The sequence below is a fragment of the Podarcis erhardii genome (assembly GCF_964252035.2).
Source record: "Podarcis erhardii genome assembly, chromosome: 9".
Taxonomy (NCBI): domain Eukaryota; kingdom Metazoa; phylum Chordata; class Lepidosauria; order Squamata; family Lacertidae; genus Podarcis; species Podarcis erhardii.
The window spans coordinates 61788087-61811872 of NC_138512.1; the positions used below are offsets into that span (position 1 = coordinate 61788087).

A 23786-nucleotide genomic window follows, 5' to 3' on the forward strand; every position below is an offset into this window, starting at 1 on the left:
TTACAGGGTACATCTTTTGAGAATAAATATTAAGGAAATAAATACACCTTGACCTGCTCCAAAATGCACCCACATGTCTTTTTCTCTATCTATCTCTGCAATTCAGAGGAGAGGAAGAGGAGATCCCTTGTGTTCTTCATGTTAAGATTTGTGAGCAGCAAGATTTGTGGAGGTCTGATTATGCTAGGCATTTCAAGCATACATATTAATTACTGGGACACAGTGGCATATGCATCAATAAAATAAAATGTAGGTCCAGAATGGCTAATATTAAGGGCTTCCACACACTGCATTCAAGTGTACAATCTGTGCCCCTGAGGACACAGCTGTACACATCAACAAATGTAGACTCTTTACATGTGTAGAGACAGCTTTTACCAGTGGTCTGTGTAATGTGTGAACAAACCTTTTCTCTGTGTTTTAATTGCTGTACCTTCCTGGTACATTGGAGTAAAGGGCAGGCAATAAATTGTAGTAGTAATAGTAGTAGTAGTAGCAGTAGTGGTAACAATGCACCCACAAGAACAGTTGTATCCAAATCTTGTGCCATTTATTCCAAAGGAAATCCTATTAAGTCAAATTGAACAACCACCTAGAAAGGGCAATCACTGGAATTGAACCACCTGGTATATAGGATTGCAGTTTTAATGGGTGTGGTGAAGGGCGGAAATATAAAGGTTTGTGTTTGTTTGTTTTTAATAATGTCACCCCTAGCTACATTTTAGGGATGCCTGTTTTCTGACTTTCCTCCTGAAAGGATTATCCTCCATCTTCAAGGTAATACCATACTTCAGTCGCTGTTCTTAAGCCAAGAAAATAAAGCATTCCTTATGTTTACTACAATGTTGGTAATTTCTTAATCTTAAACTTCCACATCTCCACTTGCAGGAACAGCAACTAGGAAAGTAGATGATGATGTTAAAGTTTTTGAATTATTGGCGGGGGGAGAAACATCTTATCAATATGTTCACAGATGATGTGCTATTCCTTTCTGATCCTGAAACCTCATTACCTGCTGTTATGCACCAACTTGCTATATATGGCAAGATATCTGGGTTCACCGTCAACTTCAACAAATCATAAGAACAATTCTGATACACACCCCCATCAAACCTACAACAGCATTGGCGCGAGACAACTGGCCCAAATCTCTGTAAGATCAACTTTAAATACCCGGGAGTGAATATACCTAAGAATCTAAACCAGTGGGATTATACAAACTCAGACAAATCAAAAGTCCTTTACAGCTCCAGCTGCTCTTTTTATTTCTTTTCTGTACAACTAACTAAGCTCTGTTTTGGGTATTTTTTTGTCACTTGAAATTAAAAATCAAATTTTAAAAACCAGAAATGTGAAGCCAAAAATGGGGTAGGGGGTGGGGAGTCGGGGAAGTGAGAGAGCAGCTGGGGAACCCCCAGCCAGCTACGTCCAAGGATGGGCAAAATATCTGTATAATCAGATTAAATATTTGAATCCTGAAAACCTAAGCTACACACACATACCATACATTTAAAGCACATTTGTACACACCAAAGAATTGTGAGGACTGTAGTTTGTTGTTAATAATAATAATAATAATAAATTATTATTTATACCCTGCCTATCTGGCTGGGTTTCCCCAGCCACTCTGGGTGGCTTCCAACAAAAGAGTTAAATACATTAAAACATCAATCATTAAAAACTTCCCTAAACAGGGCTGCTTTCAGATGTCTTCTAAACGTCAGAAAGTTGTTAATTTATTTGACATCTGATGGGAGGGTGTTCCACAGAGTGGGCATCCTGTGTTGTGTTAAGGGTGTTGGGAACAGTAAGCTCTGGAATAAAGATATGAAGTTTACTGCTTGTGTTGCCTTAAGAGAAAACATGGAAAAAATGATGTACAGATGGTACATCACCCCCCGTAAAACTAGGAAAAATCTATAAGAATGGAGACAAAATGTGCTGGAGGTGTAAAAACAAGGAAGGAAGTTTCTACCACATGTGGTGGACTTGCGAAAAAATCAAGAAGTTCGTTGATAATGAATTAAAAAAAATGTTTAAATACACTTTTGTTAAAAAACCTGAAAATTTCCTTCTGGGAATGATTGGCAATGAAATTAAGAAAGAGGAGCAGACCTTATTCCAGTGTGCAACAACAGCTGCTAGAATTTTAATCGCCCAAAATTGGAAATCAATTAATATCCCAATGGTAAGAGATTGGCAAAGTAAATTATTCGAATATTCAGAATTGGCAAAATTAACACAAAAAATTAGAGACCAGAAAGAACCAAAGTTTATTAAGGAATGGAACAAATTTATAACATATATTGAAGCAGATTTTAAAAATTCAAAGATCACAGTAGGCTTAATATAACCCTACGACATGCAGGAGCTTTAAAGATAAACTGCGGAAAAAATTGTACTGCATAACCCAAAACCGAGGTGGAGGGAAGTCAATAACTTACGTGTCTGTTTTTGTTTGCGTTTTTTGTTTTTTTGTTTTCTTATAATTTAGTTATGTTGTTTTTCTGTGTATATAGGTGTGCATCTGTGGGTATGAAAATCAATAAAGAGAATTTTTTTTTAAAAAAAAGGGAACTGTAGCTCCATAAGAGGTATACCACCATTCCGAGGATCAATTTCTTTTTGGGGAGAGGTGTGCTTAAATGTATGGTGTATGTGCAGTTTTGGTACAACTGACCTTTTCTGAAACATTAGCGATTTATGTAGCGCAAAGAAGCAGGCAATTCCTAATTACTCCTACTGTGCTCTAATGCAATGTATTTGGGTAATTCGAGTAAGACAATTGTCCTTCTGGGTACCAACCATTATGACTTCATTGCTCAGGCTCAGGAAAAGAATGATAGGAAGCACTGCCAAGAAGAGACAGAAGGGCATCCATTAGGGCAGGATATTATATTATGTTACATTTTGTTTAATTGCATGGTGCCATTCATCCATATCAACGAGCAAGGATAACTGAGGGATACAGTGAAAAACAATGGATAACAATTAACTTCTTTAAAAAAAAAACAATGAGTGACACAATCAACTAATGGTTGCCAGTGAAGTTTTGACAATGAGCTTCTCCAAGAGGAGGGAGATACGGACTTTCACAATACAGTGGTACCTCGGTTTAAGAACACTCCTGTTTACAAACTCCGCAAAACTGGAAGTAGTGTCCAAACTTTACTTCGGTCTAAGAATGGAATCCAAACGGTGGAAGGGCACCGGCGGTGGGAAGCCCCATTAGGGAAAGTGTGCCTCGGTTTAAGACCGATTTCGGTTTAAGAACGGACTTCCAGAACGGATTAAGTTTGTACCACTGTATCAGATGAAGAAACAGGAGTAGGTAATCAGGTATCACACAGATGCCCTAAACTACAATTTCCGTCAGCTTCCCCCATCATGGCCAATACTTAGGAGTGATGAGATCTATGGTGCAGAACACTTGAAGGGCACCAAACTGTCAGCCTCTGAAGCAGCGCAAAGAGAGGAACAAATGCTGGGCAGAAATCCACCAATGATAAGCATCTCTGAACTGCAGATAAAGTCAGGCAGGAGCTTTGAATCATAGAACTGTAGAGTAGGAAGGGATCCTGTGAGTCATCTAGTCCAACCCCCTGCAATGCAGGAATCTCAACTAAAGCATCTATGGTAGATGGCCATCCAACCTCTGCTTAAAAACCTCTAGTGAAGGAGAGCCCACCACCTCTTGTGGGAGTCTGATCCACTGTCGAACAGCTGTTACCGACTGAAAGTTTAGTTGGAATCTCCTTTCTTGTAACTTAAAGCCATTGATTTGGGTCCTACCCTCCAGAGCAGGAGAGAACAAGCTTGCTCCATCTTCCTGACAGCCCTTGAGATATTTGACAATGGCTATCACAATAGTTCCAAACTACAAGAAAGAAGATTCCACCTAAACATTAGGAAGAACTTCCTGACAGTAAGAGCTGTTCGACAGTGGAATTTGCTGCCAAGGAGTGTGGTGGAGTCTCCTACTTTGGAGGTCTTTAAGCAGAGGCTTGACAACCATATGTCAGGAGTGCTCTGATGGTGTTTCCTGCTTGGCAGGGGGTTGGACTCGATGGCCCTTGTGGTCTCTTCCAACTCTATGATTCTATGATTCTATCTCCTCTCAGCCTCATCTTTTCCATCACACAGTCTTCACAGAAAGGCTCTATTCCAATGACATGAGTGTCATGACGACCGGTAGATTCTTATCTGCTACAGCCTTCATCTGCCTTCATAGCCGTTGTAACATACTGCTTGTTATCTTCTGTGCGTTCTGCTGTTGAGGACTTCTTGGGTCATTCTTTGTCTAGCTTCTCCCCCTTGACCTTACCACCTTGGGTGACCCTACTGGGAGTACAGGACTCCTGGGGCCTTTGCTCACAAGGATCATAGGAACGTGCAAGCCCACTTACCATGACAAGGTGATGATCCAGCAAGTGTGCTAGGATATGCAACCAAGAGAGGAGGGGAGGAGGGATATGAGTTCATTCTCAAATCATGGTTTATAGGACTGTTATATCTAAACTGCCTGATCTTCAAATTAAAAAATGCCCACACTTTTTTTTAGCTGCAAGAGCAAGTGAGGAAGAGACAAAATATAGGCATAGGATATGCAACCAAGATGCATTATGGTGCTGGAGGAGACTCTTGAGAGTCCCATGGACTGCAAGAAGATCAAACGCATCCATTCTTAAGGAAATTAGCCCTGAGTGCTCACTGGAAGGACAGATGATGAAGCTGAGGCTCTAATACTTTGGCCACCTCATGAGAAGAGAAGACTCCATGGAAAAGACCCTGATGTTGGGAAAGATTGAGGGCACAAGGAGAAGGGGACGACAGAGGACGAGATGGTTGGACAGTGTTCTCGAAGCTACAAACATGAGTCTGACCAAACTGCAGGAGGCAGTGGAAGACAGGAGTGCCTGGCGTGCTCTGGTCCATGGGGTCACGAAGAGTCGGAAGAGTCGGACAATACTAAACAACTAAACAACAACAACAACAAATGCAACCAAGAGAGGAGGGGAGGAGGGATATGAGTTCATTCTCAAATCATGGTTTATAGGACTGTTATATCTAAACTGCCTGATCTTCAAAAATAAAAATAAAAATGCCCACACTTTTTTTTAGCTTCAAGAGAGTAAGTGGGGAAGAGACAAAATATAAACATGTTACTTAAACCTCAACCCATATTTTGCATCATGTTCTATTACAGTGCAGCTTTCGGATGAGATAATTAAGAAAGCAGAAGGTTTGGTGTGTCATGTTTCTCAGCCGAGAGTGAATTTTTACAGCCAAGGAAAACACCTGAAAAAATGTGGTTTGTAACGGAAATGCTGAGAGACGTTGCTGTCAAAGATGCTTTTAATTAAAGATTTGCCCAGTCCAAGGAGCTGATCTTAATGCAGACCTTTACTAAATGTCAAAAGAAAAGGAAGTGGGCCAGCCACTTTGCAGCTGTTTAAGCAGATGTCTTTACTGGAGAAGGGCCCACTTTTTGTACAAGTCACAGCACCTTAACTACTAAATTTGGTCAAAGAACGCCTTTCCCAGCCCAGATATTCAAACAAAATCTCAGGAGGAATTTCCCCTAACAGACTTATACTAGCCATGATGGCTGTGTCCAACATCAAATATCAGAGGCAGCATGCCTCTAAATATCAGTTACTGGGAATCTTGAATCTTAGAGCTGGAAGGGTTCATGAGGATCATCTAGTCTAGCCCCCTGCAATTCAGGAAACTTTCACCCAATGTGGGGTTCAAACCGACAAGTGATGTTAAACTAAGGTCCTGATTGCAGTTTCTAATAGGAATCTGGTTGACAATGAAGGACTAGATGGACATTTGACCTGATCAGACATGGGTCTTCTCATGTTCTCACACATTCATGTAAATGAATTAGGATCTTTGGCCAGCCCTTTTAATGGTTATTTTGTATTGTTTTACATTTTATTGTGCTTCAATATACCATTGTGCACTGTCTTAATATTTGATGTGAGGTGACAGTATATATTTTACAAATTTGCCCTTGAATGTTTGAACCAGCTCTCAGTTTCAAGTAATTATGAACCAATGCTGTAATTCAGAAATCATCTACTCTACAATATATAACACTACCTTATTTTGCAAAATACTTACAGGATATCACGATGGAGAGCGAATGAATATTTCTTCTACATAGCTGTGCATTCAGGATATGAGGTTGATAGTTTAGATCCGGAATTATATATTCTTTAAACCAGGGGTGAGAAATGTGGTCCTTCAGATGTTGTTAGATTACAGCTTTCATCCTGGCTTGAGTTGATGAGAGTTAGGAGTCCAACAACATCTGGATGGCCACAAGTTCCCCACTCTTACTTTCTACCTTTCTTAAATTAGCTCTTATGGTTCAGTTTTCCATGTTCCTTAGATGAAGAAACTTTCGTCAGACCAGGCACTTTTGACCTAAATCTATACCTCTTACAAATTGTTGTATCAGTAAATTCATTGTAAAGCTGGATGTGTATAAGATATAACAAGAGAATCTTAACCATATCTATTCAGAAGTAAGTTCTATTGAACTCACTGGGGGCTTACTCCCAGATAAGCAGGATCAGAACTGCAACCTAAACCACTCCCTCTCATAGGTTATATTGTTGCTTATACACATAACATTCACATCCATTATTCAACCCACTTTCATTGTGGGTTTCCCACACTTAATTGAGATTGCAAATTCCTCAAGGAATGTAGACTGCTGAATGTCAGCAATCAGTGATATCAGCTGGATATATACAACATTTCTTACAAACCTATCTGATGCACATTTTGGGTGGGGGTAATGTCAGAGTAATTCAGCTGCTGAACCCATGAAACCAAGTAAGAATGTGCTAAGCAGCCAATATCTTTCTTCAGCTGTGTGGGCAACCACATTACATATTGAAGCCTATGGGCATTTAAGAAAACACACTGAGTCAAAGGTTAGTTGCTCTGTATGCAGAACAAAAAACAAAAAAACCCTATCTGACTCAGTTCCTCTGCTTAGCATAGCCTATCCTTTTAACCTTGGTGGTTAATGTAGGTGCCAGTGAACTAATGTAGGTAGAGCCTGCTGACAAATTCACACCCGTTGCGGAACTTTTAGGCGTACTCAGTTTTGTTTTTTATCCTGGTGGAAAACTCCAGAGTGTTCAGGCTGCTATGTTGGGGCTTACTTACAAAACAAAAAACCCAAAAAACTTGGATTGGTACACAAGGAAGAAGCCACAGGGTTATGCCTGTATGCTCAGGCTGCTGTTGAATGCCTGCAGCAGACACTCCTTCCTCCCATGCTGGAGCCAACTTGAAGGAGGGAAGAGTGGGTGGAGAGAAGAGGCAGGGATATCCCCACAAGCTCAGGCTATCACTGCCTGCCAGCAAGTGACAGACATTCCCATTGTCCAATGCTGGATCTTGCTTGGTTTTTTTTTTTTAAAAAAGGGGGGAGTGGAGGCATCCCTACACATTCCAAGTTGCTGTTGCCTGCCAACAAGGTGGAGCTGATAGCAGGTGCTTCCATTGGCTCAGGGCAGAGCTTTCATGGATTTTGGGGGAGGAGGAGGAGGAGGAGGAGGAGAAGAAGAGTTTGGATTTGATATCCCACTTTATCATTACTCTAAGGAGTCTCAAAGCGGCTAACAATCTCCTTTCCCTTCCTCCCCCACAGCAAACACTCTGTGAGGTGAGTGAGGCTGAGAGACTTCAGAGAAGTGTGACTAGCCCAAGGTCACCCAGCAGCTGCATGTGGAGGAGCGGAGACACAAACCCAGTTCACCAGATTATGAGTCTACTGCTCTTAACCACTACACCACACTGGGTGAGTGGGTGAGAGAGATAGAGAGAGAGAGCGCTATTCATGTATAATTTGTGTGAGGTGTGTAATTGTTGGGGTGAGTGATGGAGGAAGGCAAGGAGAGGCAAATTCGATGTTTTCTGTGTGCCTGTGAAAGAAAAGGGGGGATGTCTGCGAGGTCAATGTGCAGGAGAGGTGCCCTTGGATTGAGGGAGAGATCTATGTGTAGCCCGTGAGAGGAAGAGACTAGGAGATACCTATTTATGTGTATGCTGAGTGCATGGATGCAAGAGGGAGTGTGGCTGACGATATTGTGGTACAGTACTATGGTACTATTGTGTGCGCATGTGCAGAAATATTGTATTGTTGCCATAATCAAGGCCAGCATGAGTTGGGGCAGGGGGCAAGCAGCAACGGCTCTCTCATTTTGTGCCTTTATTTATTTATTTATTTAATTTATATATTGTCCTTCATCACAAGATCTCAGGGCAGCTGCTATGCCACACCCCCATGGCGGAAATGTTGTGCTGTACCACGCATCCTACAGCAGCCATTTTGCGATTGGTACCCTTGCCATCACTCTCAATTTTTAATTCTTTATAACTCAAAGTAATGAACTTCACCTTTTACACATATGAAACATTACTTATTATGTATTTTTAAATGTCAGCTTTTAAAAAGTTTGTCACAAATTCAATAGGAAAGGGGGGGCAAGGAAGAAGGGAGCAATGGGAGAGGCATTTTATAATTCATCAAGATATGAGTGCCGACTCCTCATTTTTACACACACACACAGCACTGCACATACCTGAATAACTATTAAAATGTGTGGTGTGTGGAAAAAAAACTCCAAAGAATGTGGCCAGCTCTCCAAAATAAGCCACGCCATGACTGAAACTATATATATTTCAGTTCTTTAAAGAGTGGGGGTACATTGTGTGTTCTGACAACATCAAAGGTTTCTCATAGAAAGATGTTCATAAAAGCATGGCAAATAAATGTCTATTTGGAACTCCCCAGGTGCACGACATATTCACAGAGATGGTTAAAGTTTCAAAAGGCTGAGGGGCTAACATAACCTTTACAAGCCTAGGTTTAGGGAACCCTTTCAAAAGGTTTCACCTCTCCTGGAGAAAGGTCCTTGTTAATCAATCAGTCTTCCAAACACCTGTGCACGTAGCCGCCACCTCCTTCAGATACCCTGACAGTATTTACATATCCTTTGTGGTGATGTAAGGTAACAAGGAAACCCAATACCGCAGCCTTGGAAAGCTACCAGAGCCCATGTCATTCATACTGAGCCCAAAATACACACACACACACAAGAAACAAATCACCCTTCTTCTGAAATTCAAGGTGCAAAGCAGCCATTTGGGGGACCAAATTACTAGCCAGCCACTTTGCGGCACTTGGAAAAGAGCCAGGCGTATTATGTAACCAAGTAAATATTTGCAGTTGGATAACTTTTAATGTTTGCACTCTTCAGAGTATTTATTCCCCAGACTCAGTACGAAGTAGCACAAAAGGAATAGGTAAGGTTACCACCTTATCTTACATGAGGGCTAGCAAGTGCTAGGAGATCTTAAAAAAAAAAAGTGAATGCTTTTTTAAGGCATTAGAAAGATGAGGTCAGAAATAAGTGATCAACAGTTTAAAGCACAATGGCAACCTAAATTTATCTGAATGTAGGAGTCTAGCCACAGTGAATTCTGAACTGTATAGTTTGGAAATGAGCAGTTGATTTTTTAAACTCACAGCTTAGAATAGTCAAGACAAAATTATAATGAATGGGACCGTGTCAAGGTCTAAACAAAAACTGTCCCCAGTTGTCATTTAGTGCAAGGAAGAAGCTGGCATTGCCCCCAATGGCATGTTCTGTCCCATACCAAGTAGTGACGTGATGGGGGGTCATTAAGGCTATTGTACGGGAGGGAAAGGTTAACTCTTGTCCTCATGGGTCCAATTCTGAAGAGCCCCACAACTGTTCTTTGAAATAAAAAAAAAAAAACCCAAAACAGTGAACCATGCAAGACCAATCTGCCTGCTATAGACTAGCCTGAAGTGCACAACACCAAAAGGAACCAGTAGAAGTGTAATGTTAATAACGGGGGGGGGGGGGGGGGAGGAAATATACATGGATTGCTGGTGCAGGAAACCCAACTTTCATCACCTTGGATCTACAGAAATTTTCCAATCAAAGTTCTTATGGCAAATTTTCTTTGTACCACCCTGTGTCCCAAATGCATCATTGCACTTAGAGACTAATCTTCTCTCGGTAGAATTATGGATCTGGTGTAGGACATTTAACTATTGGCTTCGCCTAAACTCAAATCCACCCAGTCTAATATCCCTAGTGCTGCAAGATTGTCACAAGAGCGCCTGGACTAGAATTGTCTATCAAAAACTTCACTCTTGTGGTTTATCACCAAAACAGCTACTCACTTTGGGTTTTAGTAAAGCAAACAGTCTAATTTGTCAGCGCCTAAATGATATCGAGCGTCAGAAGAACTTGGCACAATAAGGAAATTTTGCCCATGGTATGACTATTTTCCACCTTATCATTTTGACTCTCTGGCACCCTATCTGCATAACATAGCAATTCTAAAATACAGGCATGCTTTTACTCTCACAAGATTGAATGTATTGCCCTCGGCTGTACTTGAGGGATGATTCCAACAGATTCTATACGAAAAAACGCTTATGTCCCTTTGGAGATGGCAGTACCGAATCAGTGGCGCATGCCCTTCTGGCTTGCACTCTTTATAAAGACTTGAGGAATGAGATTATCACTCCTCTTTTATTGTCTATTCCAGGTCGCCCAACCACTCCCACAGTGTCCTTTTTCTTGGCAGATCAAGACGAGCAGGTGACAGCAAAGGTTGCAAGGCTTTTAACTTGGGCAATCAGAATAAGATCCACTATTTGACTATTGATTCAAAACCCTAAAATGTATTTTATATACAGTGGTACCTCGGGTTACAGACGCTTCAGGTTACAGACACTTCAGGTTACAGACTCCGCTAGCCCAGAAATACTACCTCAGGTTAAGAACTTTGCTTCAGGATGAGAACAGAAATCGTGCTCCGGCAGTGCGGCAGCAGTGGGAGGCTCCATTAGCTAAATTGGTACCTCAGGTCAGGAACAGTTTCAGGTTAAGAACGGACCTCCAGAACAAATTAAGTTCTTAACCTGAGGTACCACTGTAATTGACTCTTTACTTCTTTTCTTTGTATACCATATTGTTGTTTTATTGCTATGGCCGATGGCTGATGCAAATAAAGATTCATTCATTCATTCATCAGCTGGAATGCTCAGTTGGTTAGAGTGTGGTGCTGATAAGGCCAAGGTTGTAGTTTTGATCCCCGTATGAGACAACTGCATATTCCTGCACTGCAGGGGGCTGGGCTGGATGACCCTCAGGGTCCCTTCCACCTCTATGATTCCATGAAAACCCTCAGACCATAATATAGCCCACTGTCCTTTTTCCAACAGTGGCCAACTAGATACTTTTGGGAAGCCCACAAGTGTGGCATGTCATCAACTACCCTTTTCCCCATGGTTTGTACACCAGCATCATATCGTGATTAGCTATCACGGCTAACAGAATTTAAAGATCTCTCCTTCCAGGCTCTGTCTTCTAAAACCACCTAAGCTAGATAGCTCTTGGGTGCCCCCTCCTCATCGTGTGGCAGAAGACTCCACAGATTAATCATTCCCACACTCACCTGCAAGTGTTGTTTTTTGACTCTTCGGGGCAGTAGTGATGGCAATGGCAAAACAGCTTCTTCTGGGGAGGAGACGCTGCTGTGCTTCCGCTATCTTCCTTCCTGGTTTCCATGTTCACCTTCCCGGAACTCCTCAAGGGCCTGCTGTCTAGAAAGTTTGCTGTAAAAGAAACAGAATGAAATAAAAGGTAAGTCGCTGGGCAGGAATGGCTGAGAGCGGTTTTCCGAAGGGCTTTTAAGGCTTTGTCAGCAACTGTTTGCTTGATCATGTGTGGATAGGTACAAAGAAACATAAGAAGGTCTCCTACGCCAAAAATGACCATTGACATCACAAAGTGGCTCACAAACGAATTGCAATAACAGAACACCACAGTACGGCATAAATCACGTAGAATAATTGACAAATCAAAAATTACAAATCATCACTAAAACAACCACCTTCCATAAAGCACGATTAACAAAACAACTACAAAAATAAGCTGAACAGTACAAAAAAAAGTCGTATTATAAGATTTACAAAGCACCGCAGCATTCATAACTCGCAAAACAATATTATCAACATTAACAAACCAGCAACCAAAAACAAACTAGGCACTGTTGGAATTCACACGCACACTTTCCCCGCCGCCATGATTCAAAACCTTCCACTCATGCGCCTACACATGTCTGTGGCAGCAACTTTTTTTTTTTAAGCCGGCTAGGGCTTGGAGGGTGGGGCAAGGCAGGTAGAAATAGCCACTGCCTGATGGTCAGCACAAAGTCTTACCCCCCTTACCTATTATCATCATTATCATTATCATTATCATTATCATTATCATTATCATTACTATTACTATTATTCATATCCCACCTTTTTTTCCTGATAGGGACTCAATGCGGCTGACAGCTAAAATAGAAACAACTAAAAAATACTGTATTTTTTGCTCTATAAGACGTACCCGACCATAAGACGCATCTAGTTTTTAGAGGAAGAAAACAAGAAAAAAAATATTCTGAATCCCTGAAGCCAAAACAGCAAGAGGGATTGTTGCGCAGCCTGCATTTGCTCCATAAGACACACACACATTTCCCCTTACTTTTTAGGAGGGAAAGAGTGTGTCTTATAGAGCGAAAAATATAGTATATGGGGGAAAGTAACTTATACTGGTCTACAACCGCAATAAAGATTTGTTGTTGTTGTTGTTGGGGAAAAATAACCATTAAAATCTTGGTAAACATCAACCCACCAGCCCTTTCCTTAAAAACTGTCATTAAAATCTGTTGGGACAAGTACCTGCTGTCAGAAAGAAGTACAGCAAGGATGGAGCCAGATTAGCCTCTTTAGGGAGGGACTTCCAGAGTCTGGGAGGAGCCACCAAGAAGGAGAGATGTGTGCTCTCAAGAGTTCATCACATGGCCCCTGGAATACTCTCCCAGATACCATAAGGTTGCAGGAGAGGATTCATAGTGTTGCAGGACCCATGTTGGAAACTGGCCCATTCTAGCCTCCCCTACCCCATTAGTTTTCTAAGTGAATGGCTGGTGAAAGTGGCTTTCAATCTCTTAAGAACATTCAGATGTGGAAAGCTTCATGTTGATCTGCAGATAGAAAGGCCTGTAGCATGAGCTATTTCTAAATGCATTGTTCAATGTTTTGCTGGGAAACTTTTGTCCCTCAATACAGGGCACAGTAACAGGTACATTATTCTTCTGGCTTCTTTGGGTGGGGGGGGGGATTGTTTGGTATTTTAACCATAATAACTTTAGATTTTGAGCACATATTGCCTTCAGCCTATGAGCAGCAATTACCATTTGGTTCCAAGCATTTCTTTTATACTACTTCTTTCTGGGTGGCGAAAAAGAGGTTTTCTCTCTTGCTCTCTCGATTATTTTGGATTAGGATATTTTAAAATCCAGCCTACACAGGGAAATTCAGCATCAACAGATGTTCACTTTCTGGGTCAGTGGAACAGAGCCTTTGAAAACCAAGTCCCCTTTTCTTCAGCAGATATGCACAAAGCTAGGATTGTGACTGAGTTATATTGTTATTCATGGACAGAGAATGAACTTTTAAAAATGTTCTAGGCAGAGGTTTCAGACATCTGGCTCATGATGCAACAGAGCTAAATAAAATATATTAATAGTAAAGAAGAATAAAAATACTTCTTTCATCCACACCATGATACTTTTATAACTAAATTTATCCACCTTCTGGGGCAATTTCATTCTCTCTCTCTCTCTCCCTACACACACACACACACACACACACACACACACACACACACACAGTCCTCTCTGGCTCTTATTACTTAGTTACGTTGTTATTCATGAACAAACAGTGAACTTTTTAAAATGTTCCAGGCAGAAGTTATAAATAATATACAATAATGTGTAAATAAAATAATTTAGGACAAAGTCCAGCCAAAGTTAGACACGTTTTACATCCTGTGAAATTAAATGGGAGAGTTTTAACTGGAAATTAAGTATCTCCCATTTAAATCAATGGGGATCGATACTGTCTCCTATCACAGAATTGTAGAGTTGGCAGAGATCCCAAGGGTCATCTTAACACAGAATATTATTATTATTGCATTCCTGAAAAATTACCACATTGTTGAACAATTTTCAGTTGCTGAAGTATTTCCTTCTATTATACAATATCAGGAAGTACCCGGCTGTAGTGCTGAATGCACGAGAGCACAATCAACAGCCTGATTATCTCTGAACAAGTCAAATTACATCCTAAAAAATGACTGCTTTTATGGGAAAGGGAAATATTAACTGCTTTAACTCCCTATATTTTTCAGGCATCAGATAAAGGAATTTCCACAGGATATTGTTGGCAACCAATCAGTGACAGGACAGCAGCACAGAAGGAAAGTGCAATAAATTATCCCTCTGAAACCACAGCCACAGCCTACTGTATAAAGCAGTTCTGAGAGGGACAGTAAAATAAAAAGTTTCACTGATAAGGTTTCATTGGCAACGATCATGTGCTGAATAAGGCATGGGCTAGCTACCTCTCCATAGTTCATGGAATGATAAAACTGAGAAGCGATCTTAAGAAAGGCACCTTATGTCAGATATTCAAAATGAAATTTTGGGGTTAGGAATTTTATTTTTAAAATCTGTCCTCAATTTAGCAAGTGGAATGCTAGGGGTTGAAACAAAATAAAAAAATTCCTTCCAGTAGCACCTTAAAGACCAACTAAGTTAGTTCTAGGTATGAGCTTTCGTGTGCATGCACACTTCTTCAGATACCAACAGACCAACACGGCAGACCAACACGGCTACCTATCTGTAGCTAGGGGTTGAGGCACTTAACTCAGGGTCCTGTTCATAACTCAGGGTCCTGTTTTCTGTTCATAATGAGGCATAGCAGAGACTGTGGTGTCTTTACAATATATGGTTTATACACAACCTGAGACTACGATGGAGGGAATCACAGCATTACTACTACAAGAGGGTCTTGCTTCTCCCATGGGTGCAGCCTTGGATCCAAGCAGAAATCAACCACTGAACTCTAACCTTCCCTCCAGCTTTCAACCTTTAACTAGCCTGCAACCTTCTTTTCTCAAGATCACATCACAGCCAACTCAAACTCTTTGCCTTTGTCTTCTATCTAAGAGTTGGAAGAGGGATCCCACCCACTTGCCATCTGGCACAGAGCCTTATCCCTTTGTTTTCTCAATGGGCCATCACCTTTCCTTTGTTTTCCTAATGGCTCATCTCCCAGGCGATTGAGTCATGAGGAAACTAGCCCAACTTACTTAGCTTTCAGCATTTGCTTGGTACAGGGATTAAGTGTCTGGCACCCACAAACTCTTAACTCTGTGTGTGTGTGTGTGTGTGTGTGTGTGTGTGTAAAAGATCTCCATGGTATTTTTTCTTGGGGGGGGGGGAAGAGCAGGAATCAGAAGGAGAGTGGTTGTGTGTATCAGTTTGATATGGAACCTGTTTCAGGGGCAGAAAATGTGTCTAAAGGAAATGGTAATTAAATAGAACAACAATAGAACAACATAGAACAACAATAATAAACCCGCGGTCAAGGAGCAACACTATGTAATTTGCTCAATCGATTAAAACAGTACAAACACATTTATGCTTTTCAGGAATGCACAACAGCTGTTAAGCTTCGCAGTGGTGGAAGCACATTGACTTCTGAATCTTCCAACAAGAATACAGAGGAATCCATTTGGTCTTTTGGCAGCAAGCCACAAATTTCGGAGGAGGGAAAGCCCTGCCTTTGATTAGGAAAAAAAATTGCTGTGTCAACTATCTACTAACTGCACTGCACTGCACTTGATATTAGCCAAAAGGCCAAGAAGCAACAAATTCATCCATTCCTAGATGTGGGTAAAGGTAAAGATGCCCCTGACCATTAGGCCCAGCTGCAGATGACTCTGGGGTTGCAAAATCATCTCGCTCTATAGGCCGAGGGAGCCGGCGTTTGTCCGCAGATAGCTTCCAGGTCATGTGGCCAGCATGACTAAGCCGCTTCTGGCGAACCAGAGCAGCGCACGGAAATGCCGTTTACCTTCCCGCTGGAGTGGTACCTATTTATCTACTTGCACTTTGACGTGCTTTCAAACTGCTAGGTTGGCAGGAGCAGGGACCGAGTAACGGGAGCTCACACCGTCACGGGGATTCAAACTGCCAACCTTCTGATCGGCAAGCCCTAGGCTCTGTGGTTTAGACCACAGTGCCACCCGTGTCCCTCCTAGATGTGGGTGGGAAGGGAATAACCTATACAAGATTCTATTTCTGCTTTTACACACGCAAACGTTTCCCTTTAACTTCTCTTATCTGAAGCTTAAGGAAGGAAACCATTCTAAAATAGGAACGTATTAATAGCCAGGTCTATAAAACCAGCTGAGCCTGACCGCTTGGGCATATAAGCTGATTCATGAGGACTGTTCAGACATTGCTTGGTCTTTTTAACAAGGAAAAAGCGGGAGGTCTTGGGTTTCTAGGTTTCCTTCCCCATCCCCTCTACCTTTCGCTCATCACAGGGGGAAAAACAACAAATGCATGGGAAGAGCCTACATTTGTTTGAGTAATGTCTACAAGGACATCAGGCTTCATGTGCCCCAACTGCCCTTACTTCCTGTGCCCCTTAGAAAATCACTAGCCCAGTTCAAGAATTCAGCCTGACCACAGGAGGGTTAATTGTGTGGCCCCACCCCAATGTCCCCTGCACACAAGGCACACTCTCTCCTCCTGTCCTTCATGTGTTTAGCATAAAAGCCTGAAGGCGGCTTCTAACTATGTTCAGCTGAACATGGCTAGAGACCTTCCATGTGATTGGAAAATCTGTGCTATTTGGAGGTTTCTAACTGATCAATGTGCAAAGGACTCAGAAGGGCTCAGATGAATGGGGACACTTTGGGTAGGGCCTGTGTGAAAATGCAGAAATGCAAGGCGATGTGCACAATAACATCATCTTAGCCCCACAGGTAGTTGCACTTCAATTAAATGGCAATCTCCGGTCATGTGTGCCCAGGCCTGATCCTTTGTAAAAAGCCACTGAACCTCTCCCCTACCCCTGCAAAGAGGATAAACTCAAAAGCTCATTCTTCCCTCCCCTAAAGTATTCTGTAAAGGTTTGGGGGGGGTGGTTTTTTTTAAAGTTGACCTATTCTACTTACATTCAATTTCCGTATGCTTGTTATATCCTTGCCAGATTCCTCCCTTGGAGGAGAAACATGTGACAAAGCAGTAAACTACGGCTGCTAAGGGGCTTCCATTAACAAAACAGAGCTCCGTATGTTGGGTTAATCCTGCACCTGTGATCTGTTATTCAGCAGTTAAGAAATGCAACCCAGGCTGTCGTTGCCCTAATGCAGTTCAGCTGTTGCCCCTACCCCACTGGGCCCCTAGAATTCTCTTTGATTGTATAGTTGGCAAGCAAGAAATAGTCCAACCAGGCACAGAACTACATGAGGGGAAAAGGGGAAAGGAAAAGGAAAGCCTCACATTAGAGAGAATGGTTGGCTTTCTGCTCATTCACCATTCCTTACCATTTCCAGATGGGTTAAAAGCTTCTCACTGAACCTACATGTGAACTGTCGCACTGCAACTTTTAAAGTCCAGAGCTCCTTTTTTGCCAAAGGAAATTTGTCTGATTGTTTTTTAAGTGGCATTTTTATAGTGCTTACATAAGAGTATGATATACCAAGGTGTGTGGCAATATTAGTCAGTGCTAATACTCAACAAGAATAACACTCTGCACAGCACTTTGAAATATTTTCAATATATTAAATGGTGTAGAAATTAAATAACCCTCCTTCAAATGACCGTAATAAATTACAAACAAAATTTGGTATATTTTGATTCTGTTTTTCAGTGTTACATGAACAGATTCCAAACAGTAATGCAGGACCTAACTAGGATGACTGCTTCCCTCATTGGATATGAACTATGGACACATCCACCTATACCAGTACGAATCTTTAGCCAAAAAATAAAAGGTGAAGCAGCAAGTGGAAATGTAGATTCCTTTTATTCCTGCAGGCATAATTCTCCCAATGCATTTATGCAGGGGTTTTTTGTCCTCATAGCTGACCCTGTACGTCCTCCAGATGTTGCACTCCCAACTCCCATCAGCCCCAGCCAGAATGCCAATGGTCAAGGATGATGAGAGTCGTAGTCCAGCAATACATGAAGGTCACAGATGAGCCGGCCCTGTTGTATGCAATATGTACAGGTGCTAAAGACCAATCTGTGTGGATCAGGTGTGGAACAGATACATATTCAAATGCATTTTAAAGTACCCATTCATACAGACCCTATGCATACAGACCCACAGTCCTCTCCATCAGAAATTTTCAGCTGTAAAATAAGCTATGCTACTGTTTTTCGGAAAGCTTAAACCAGTGGGAATATGACAGTGTTGCTCTGTTGTTGATATTGGTGGGAAATGCAAGCCAGGTCTGTCCCATTCTCTTCCAATTCCTATATGCAACAATATTTTTTTTCCTAAGGGTGGGAACTCTTTTTCAAGCCTCATAGCTGTTGGGGAGGGAGTGAGATTTTTTTGGGGGGTGCAGCTGGAGAAGGAAGAGATAAACCTCTCTTTCCAACATGTTGTGATACCACTGAGAACAGGGACTCCCTATGCTTGTAGTTACTTGAAGATAATAAGAGAAAATGAAGCTGTACACTACACATGGAAGCAAATATATCGTTTGGTTTTGAGTTTGTTTTCAACTTGGGCTGCAAATGTTCAAGCTTTTTTTATTTTTTCTAATCTTAACTTTTCTATGTCACCCTGCAAGCACATTCTTCCATAGAAAATGAAGTCCCCAATAGGACACCACATGGTCCATCTTCATCCATGGTGCATGAGTGGGTGTGGGGGGGGTAGAAGGAGGATATTCTGAGTGGTAGGTGATGCTCTTAGGGTGACTGCAGCCTGTGCTGGTGCCACATTGCATTTGGTGTGGTTTCTCCTGGGCAGTGGGGTCTCAGTTGCATCCTATGAAAAGAAGGAGCAAATGGAAGCAGCAAAGCAGTCTCTACTTGCCCAGCTCTGCCTATGCATTCTTTAAGGACAGAGCAGATATTTCCAAACTGCTCGTGTTGGTGACACACTTCTGTAGACATGCATCATTTCACAACACAGTAATTCAGTTTTACAAAGTTTTACAAAGTTTACAAACTAACCCCTTTCCAGCCCCGGGAGGACAGCAGGGAGCATACATGCCACACACTGCAGCTGACACACTAAACTGTCACGACACACACTTTGGAAATCTCTGGACTAAAGGATACTGTGTGCTTGCTCACTCTCTTCTCGGTCTTCAGTGCCAAAGTGTGGTACCTGCTTTGATTTCCTCCCTCGTCTTCTGTCCCCACAGGGGAAACCAATAGCATGCCCAAACTCAGAGCCATGGGAAACAAACAACCCACCCACCACCCTTAGAACATTGGGAAGTACCATGACAACAGTCTACAGCAAATACAGTATTGAGATGTCTATAGCTGGAGAGTACAATGTATTCAATTATCCTGATACGTGCAACTGTTTTAGCACTGCTGGCTTGAACTCAGCTTGCCTTCATATTCATAAGCTGAGCAGTTCAGTGACAGTAAGTTAGCTGTGCCTGAGGACCTTATTCTGCTCCTAATTAATGCAACAGAGCAGTGAAAGCCATGGCTACAGGCGCCACCACATCCAAACTACCCACATGCTGTTTGGAGGACTTTCTCTTTCTGCAGAGTTCACTGTCTCCTAAAGTGTTCTAGACAACAGATCAGTAGTTATGTACAAGCCAGCAGATCAGATCACACTGTTTTGTCTAGAAAAGGCAAGACGGAAATGTGCTGACGCTTCTTTCAGGAACTATTAAACTACAAACAGTGCTTGAAAGCTACTTATCTGCATTTTTAGAATAAGCAGGAGAAGGCACTCGCTTTAACACACTACGTAAAATATGCTGCAGATTGTCAAATCATTTCACATTTGCATTTGTTTTTAAAAAGAGTGATATCACTTTTGATTAACGCAGTCCCGCCCCACAAAAACATCAAACATGCATATTCTATGACCATTTATTTATTTAGGATATTGAGAACGAAAAGTGCAACTCAAGTAGCAGAAGTGCAGAATGGGTTTCAAGCAACTGCTATGTCAAGGGCACTTAAAAATGCACAAGGATATCTCAGTTTAGAAATGTTAACATATAAACGTACAGCGAGTCCGCTATGCTCTGTGACCTTGTTTGAAAATGGGGTCAAGATATAGCACCATAAGATAAATGCCCATGCATTAATTTTCAGAAATCAGCAGCACATACTATGCTCTGGAGACATTAAAAGATTTTCAAAGCAAAGCCTCTCCTCTTCCCCGAGGCTTTGTGAGCAGGTCTCGCTTCCCACGCTTCGCAGGGGGCGTGGATGGCCTGGGCCTATGTCCTGGGCCCGTGTCATGCCCTCAGCCAGCCAATCCGGCTGGCTGGGGGGCATGGTTTGCCACTCTTAAGTGAATGCAGGACCATGGCTCAGCCTGTGTGGTTCCTGCACGCACGGATCTCCCACCCTCCCTTCCTCTATTCTCATGCATTCAACAGCTGACCTTGCTATGGACCTTGGTTGGTCGCCTGTTGAAGGGACCTGGTAGGATTTTTTTCCACTCGGCAAATTGGCACCAGCCATTTGGTTTTTCACCTACCTCGTAGCAAATCGTCACAACTTTGTAAGGTTTGGCGGTTAGGCATTGGAAAATGCATTGTGTGTTGGAGGACAGGTTGTGGCCATCACCCACCCCTCCCCTTGAAGGGTATTCCATTAAAGGAATCCAGTGGTCGTGGTTCCTGTCCGATGCCCAGGTGGTGGCTAGGGCCATGGCACAACCCTCCGGTGACTCTAGGGGAGAGCTCCCAGTTGATTTGCATCAAGAGGCTCCCCCTACAGGTCGTTAACCCTTGTGTGACTTGCTGCAGGGCGAGAAAGAGTCAAGTACAGTCTGTTTGGATCCAATGCCTAAGCCAATACCACTCACATCCAATAAAGTTGTTGCCATTTTTAGCCCATTAACCTAAAACACTGGTGTCCATGTGTCTTATTTCATCATGAAGCGGGGGGTGGGGCCTCGACTCACAACCAATTAGCCTGGACTTTAACTCAGTTCAGTCTGATTCTGTTACACACTCAACAAATTAATCAGATAAATCCAAGAAAGAGAGACACAGCTAATGCCTGGGCTTGGCCTTCTGATATCTACCCCTTACACAACCATCTACCCATGCCAAGCAATTCACTCTTCCTCCAGAGGGTGTGGTAAGTAACAATGGAGTGCTCTAATGGAGTGCTCCCATGCACACTGTAAGAACTGTTTGTAATGGAGTGCATGGGCCTATGGGAATCACCATGAAGATCTGCAGCAGATCTTGCCGAACCTCATCACATTATAGTAAAGAAAGCAGCCCGCTCTGTGGTGGCACCTATCCTGTGGCATGCCCCCTTGAAGATTAGGAAGGCACAAACACATTGCTGGGTGTTTCCAGAGTGCATTGAAAACTATATCCTTGCTCAGGCATTCCCATGCTGTTGACGCCAGCTTGTAGTACCCGGATTGTTGTAGCTGATATGAATATTCTACTGGTATGTATGGATTTTTAAATAATTCCCTTGGTTATTTTAATATTTCTATTTAGTTTTATGTAAATAAAAAATGTATGTGGAAATGAAGCTTTAGGGTGTATGCAAATGCCATTAGGATTATGTGTGTCACCAATTTAGCGAGTCCAAGAAGAAAGGTCCATTTAATTCAGCATCTTGCTTCCTCAACAGCTTTCTTCCACTGTTGTCCCCTAGCAGTAGACATTCAGTGGCACAATATTTGTAAACCTAAAGATTCCACATTTATCATATATTAACAAAATAGTAGTTTTCACAAAAAAGTGTCCAAAGTGACTAAGAAGACCCAAACATCCAAAAACGCAACATTAAAACAAATGAAATCCTAACAGTCATCATGACAAATAGCCGCTCTCCTCAAATATGTGTAATCTCCTTTTAGAATCACTACAATTAGTGGCAGCAAGCACCATAAATTAATTGTGCATTGTGTGAAGAATTACTTTTGTCTGCTCTGAACCTCCTGCCAATCAATTTAATTGGATGACCCTGAGTTGACGTTTTTGTTGAGCTATTCATCATGACCCCGGGATCACTTGCCTGGTTGGTTACCATTAGTTCAGACACTATCAGTGTATATATTAATTTAGGATTGTTGTTTCTTGGGAATCGCAAGTAGGGAGAGTGGTGCTGCACAGAACGTTTTGCTTGTGAGATTCCTATAGGCAAATGATTGGCCACTGTGAGTACAGAATGCTGGATTAGATGGGCTTCTTGGCCTGATCCAGCAGCCTCTTCTTGTTTTCCTGCAATTCGGATGTTACATGTGGGTCCCTTAGACATGCAGAAGTGGCCATTCTTGCTTAAAGCTGCCCAGAATGGCTGGGGTAACCTAGTCAGATGGGCAGGGTACAAATAATAAATTGTTGTTGTTGTTGTTGAATAAATACAAATGAATGGTGGATCTAAATGGCCTATTGGAGTGCCAATGCAGTGGGAAAGACCCATGCAATCAGACTTACCCATGCAATTATTAGCTCTGGCTGTGTGGATCTGTTCACATACAAGCAGTTCCCATGCAGAATAGAAAAGGAGACACCATGTTATTTGTATTAGATGGCATTCAACTAAAGTTTACTCAGAGTAGACTTACTGAAATTAATGGGCCTAACTTAATCATGATCATTGATTTCAATAGGTCTACTCTGAGTAAACCTTAGTTGAATACCAACCACTGAATTTAATTATACAACAGCAACCACTTCTGCACACCTGAAAGAATGGACACATTACTTTGCTTTATGTAGGATATAAGGTGTAACTGAAGAACTATGGATGAGATCCAACATAATGCCAATGGGCATCTACTCATGCAGTGGGGCCTCTACTTCCTTTTGCCTTTCACCTCCACATAACAACAAAATCTGTTACAGATGGTTGGAATACCCTTTAGAACAGGTTTGGAGTGCACACGTGGGACTGCGAAGAAGAGAAAGTTCTGTTGCACACGTGGATTTTTGTTGTGTACGTTGAGTAGACATCACAGGATGTTGTCCCATAAATCCTGTCTCATCAGTTTTCTGCTCAGAATTGCTTCCCACGACAGCTCTATGATGCCACACTTCCTTCGAATCTCCTCTTTGCAACTCAAAGTTCCTACAAATCCTTTAGCACAGGGGTAGGCAATCTAAGGCCCATGGGCCACAAGCAGCCCACGGGGGTCGTTTAACCGGCCCATGAGCCTCCCCCAAACTGAACTGCCTACTCGGTGAGTCCCTGTACTAAACCGGTGCAGCGCGGCGCTGGGACTCGCTTCCATGGCACCGAAAATCTCATCTGTGCATGCACAGACGCTGAAAAACGTGTCTGTGCATGTGTAGACACCAGAAATTATGTCATGCATAGACACCAGACGCAGACACCAGAAATCGTGGGCAGGCGCATTCACACACATGTGCAATCCGGCCCATGAAGGGATCTCCACTGGAGTGAACTAGCCCAGGCAAGGTAAACCTTGCCGTCTCCTGCTTTAGCAGAACCTTACTGCAGCTAAGTTCCCATGCCTTACTGCAACTAAGTAGGCATTCAAACCTAAGTGAAACCACTTCTTTTCTGTGTCAGATATTCACCTCCTTGGTGCAGCAATCTGTCCTTGTAATACACTGCAAAGTACCAAGCACGGGGGCCACTAGGGGGCGCAT

The 23786-nt window shown here is 42.3% G+C and overlaps 1 protein-coding gene across 1 annotated transcript in view; it reads right to left on the bottom strand.

Moving 5' to 3' along the window:
- The window catches only part of BMPR1B (bone morphogenetic protein receptor type 1B), a 75535-nt gene that overhangs the window by 23133 nt on the left and 28616 nt on the right, over positions 1-23786 (bottom strand). Inside the window, exon 2 of the mRNA XM_081876962.1 lies at positions 11527-11686. Coding sequence (XP_081733088.1) covers positions 11527-11686 — 160 coding nt within the window. The remainder of the gene's footprint in view (positions 1-11526; positions 11687-23786) is intronic.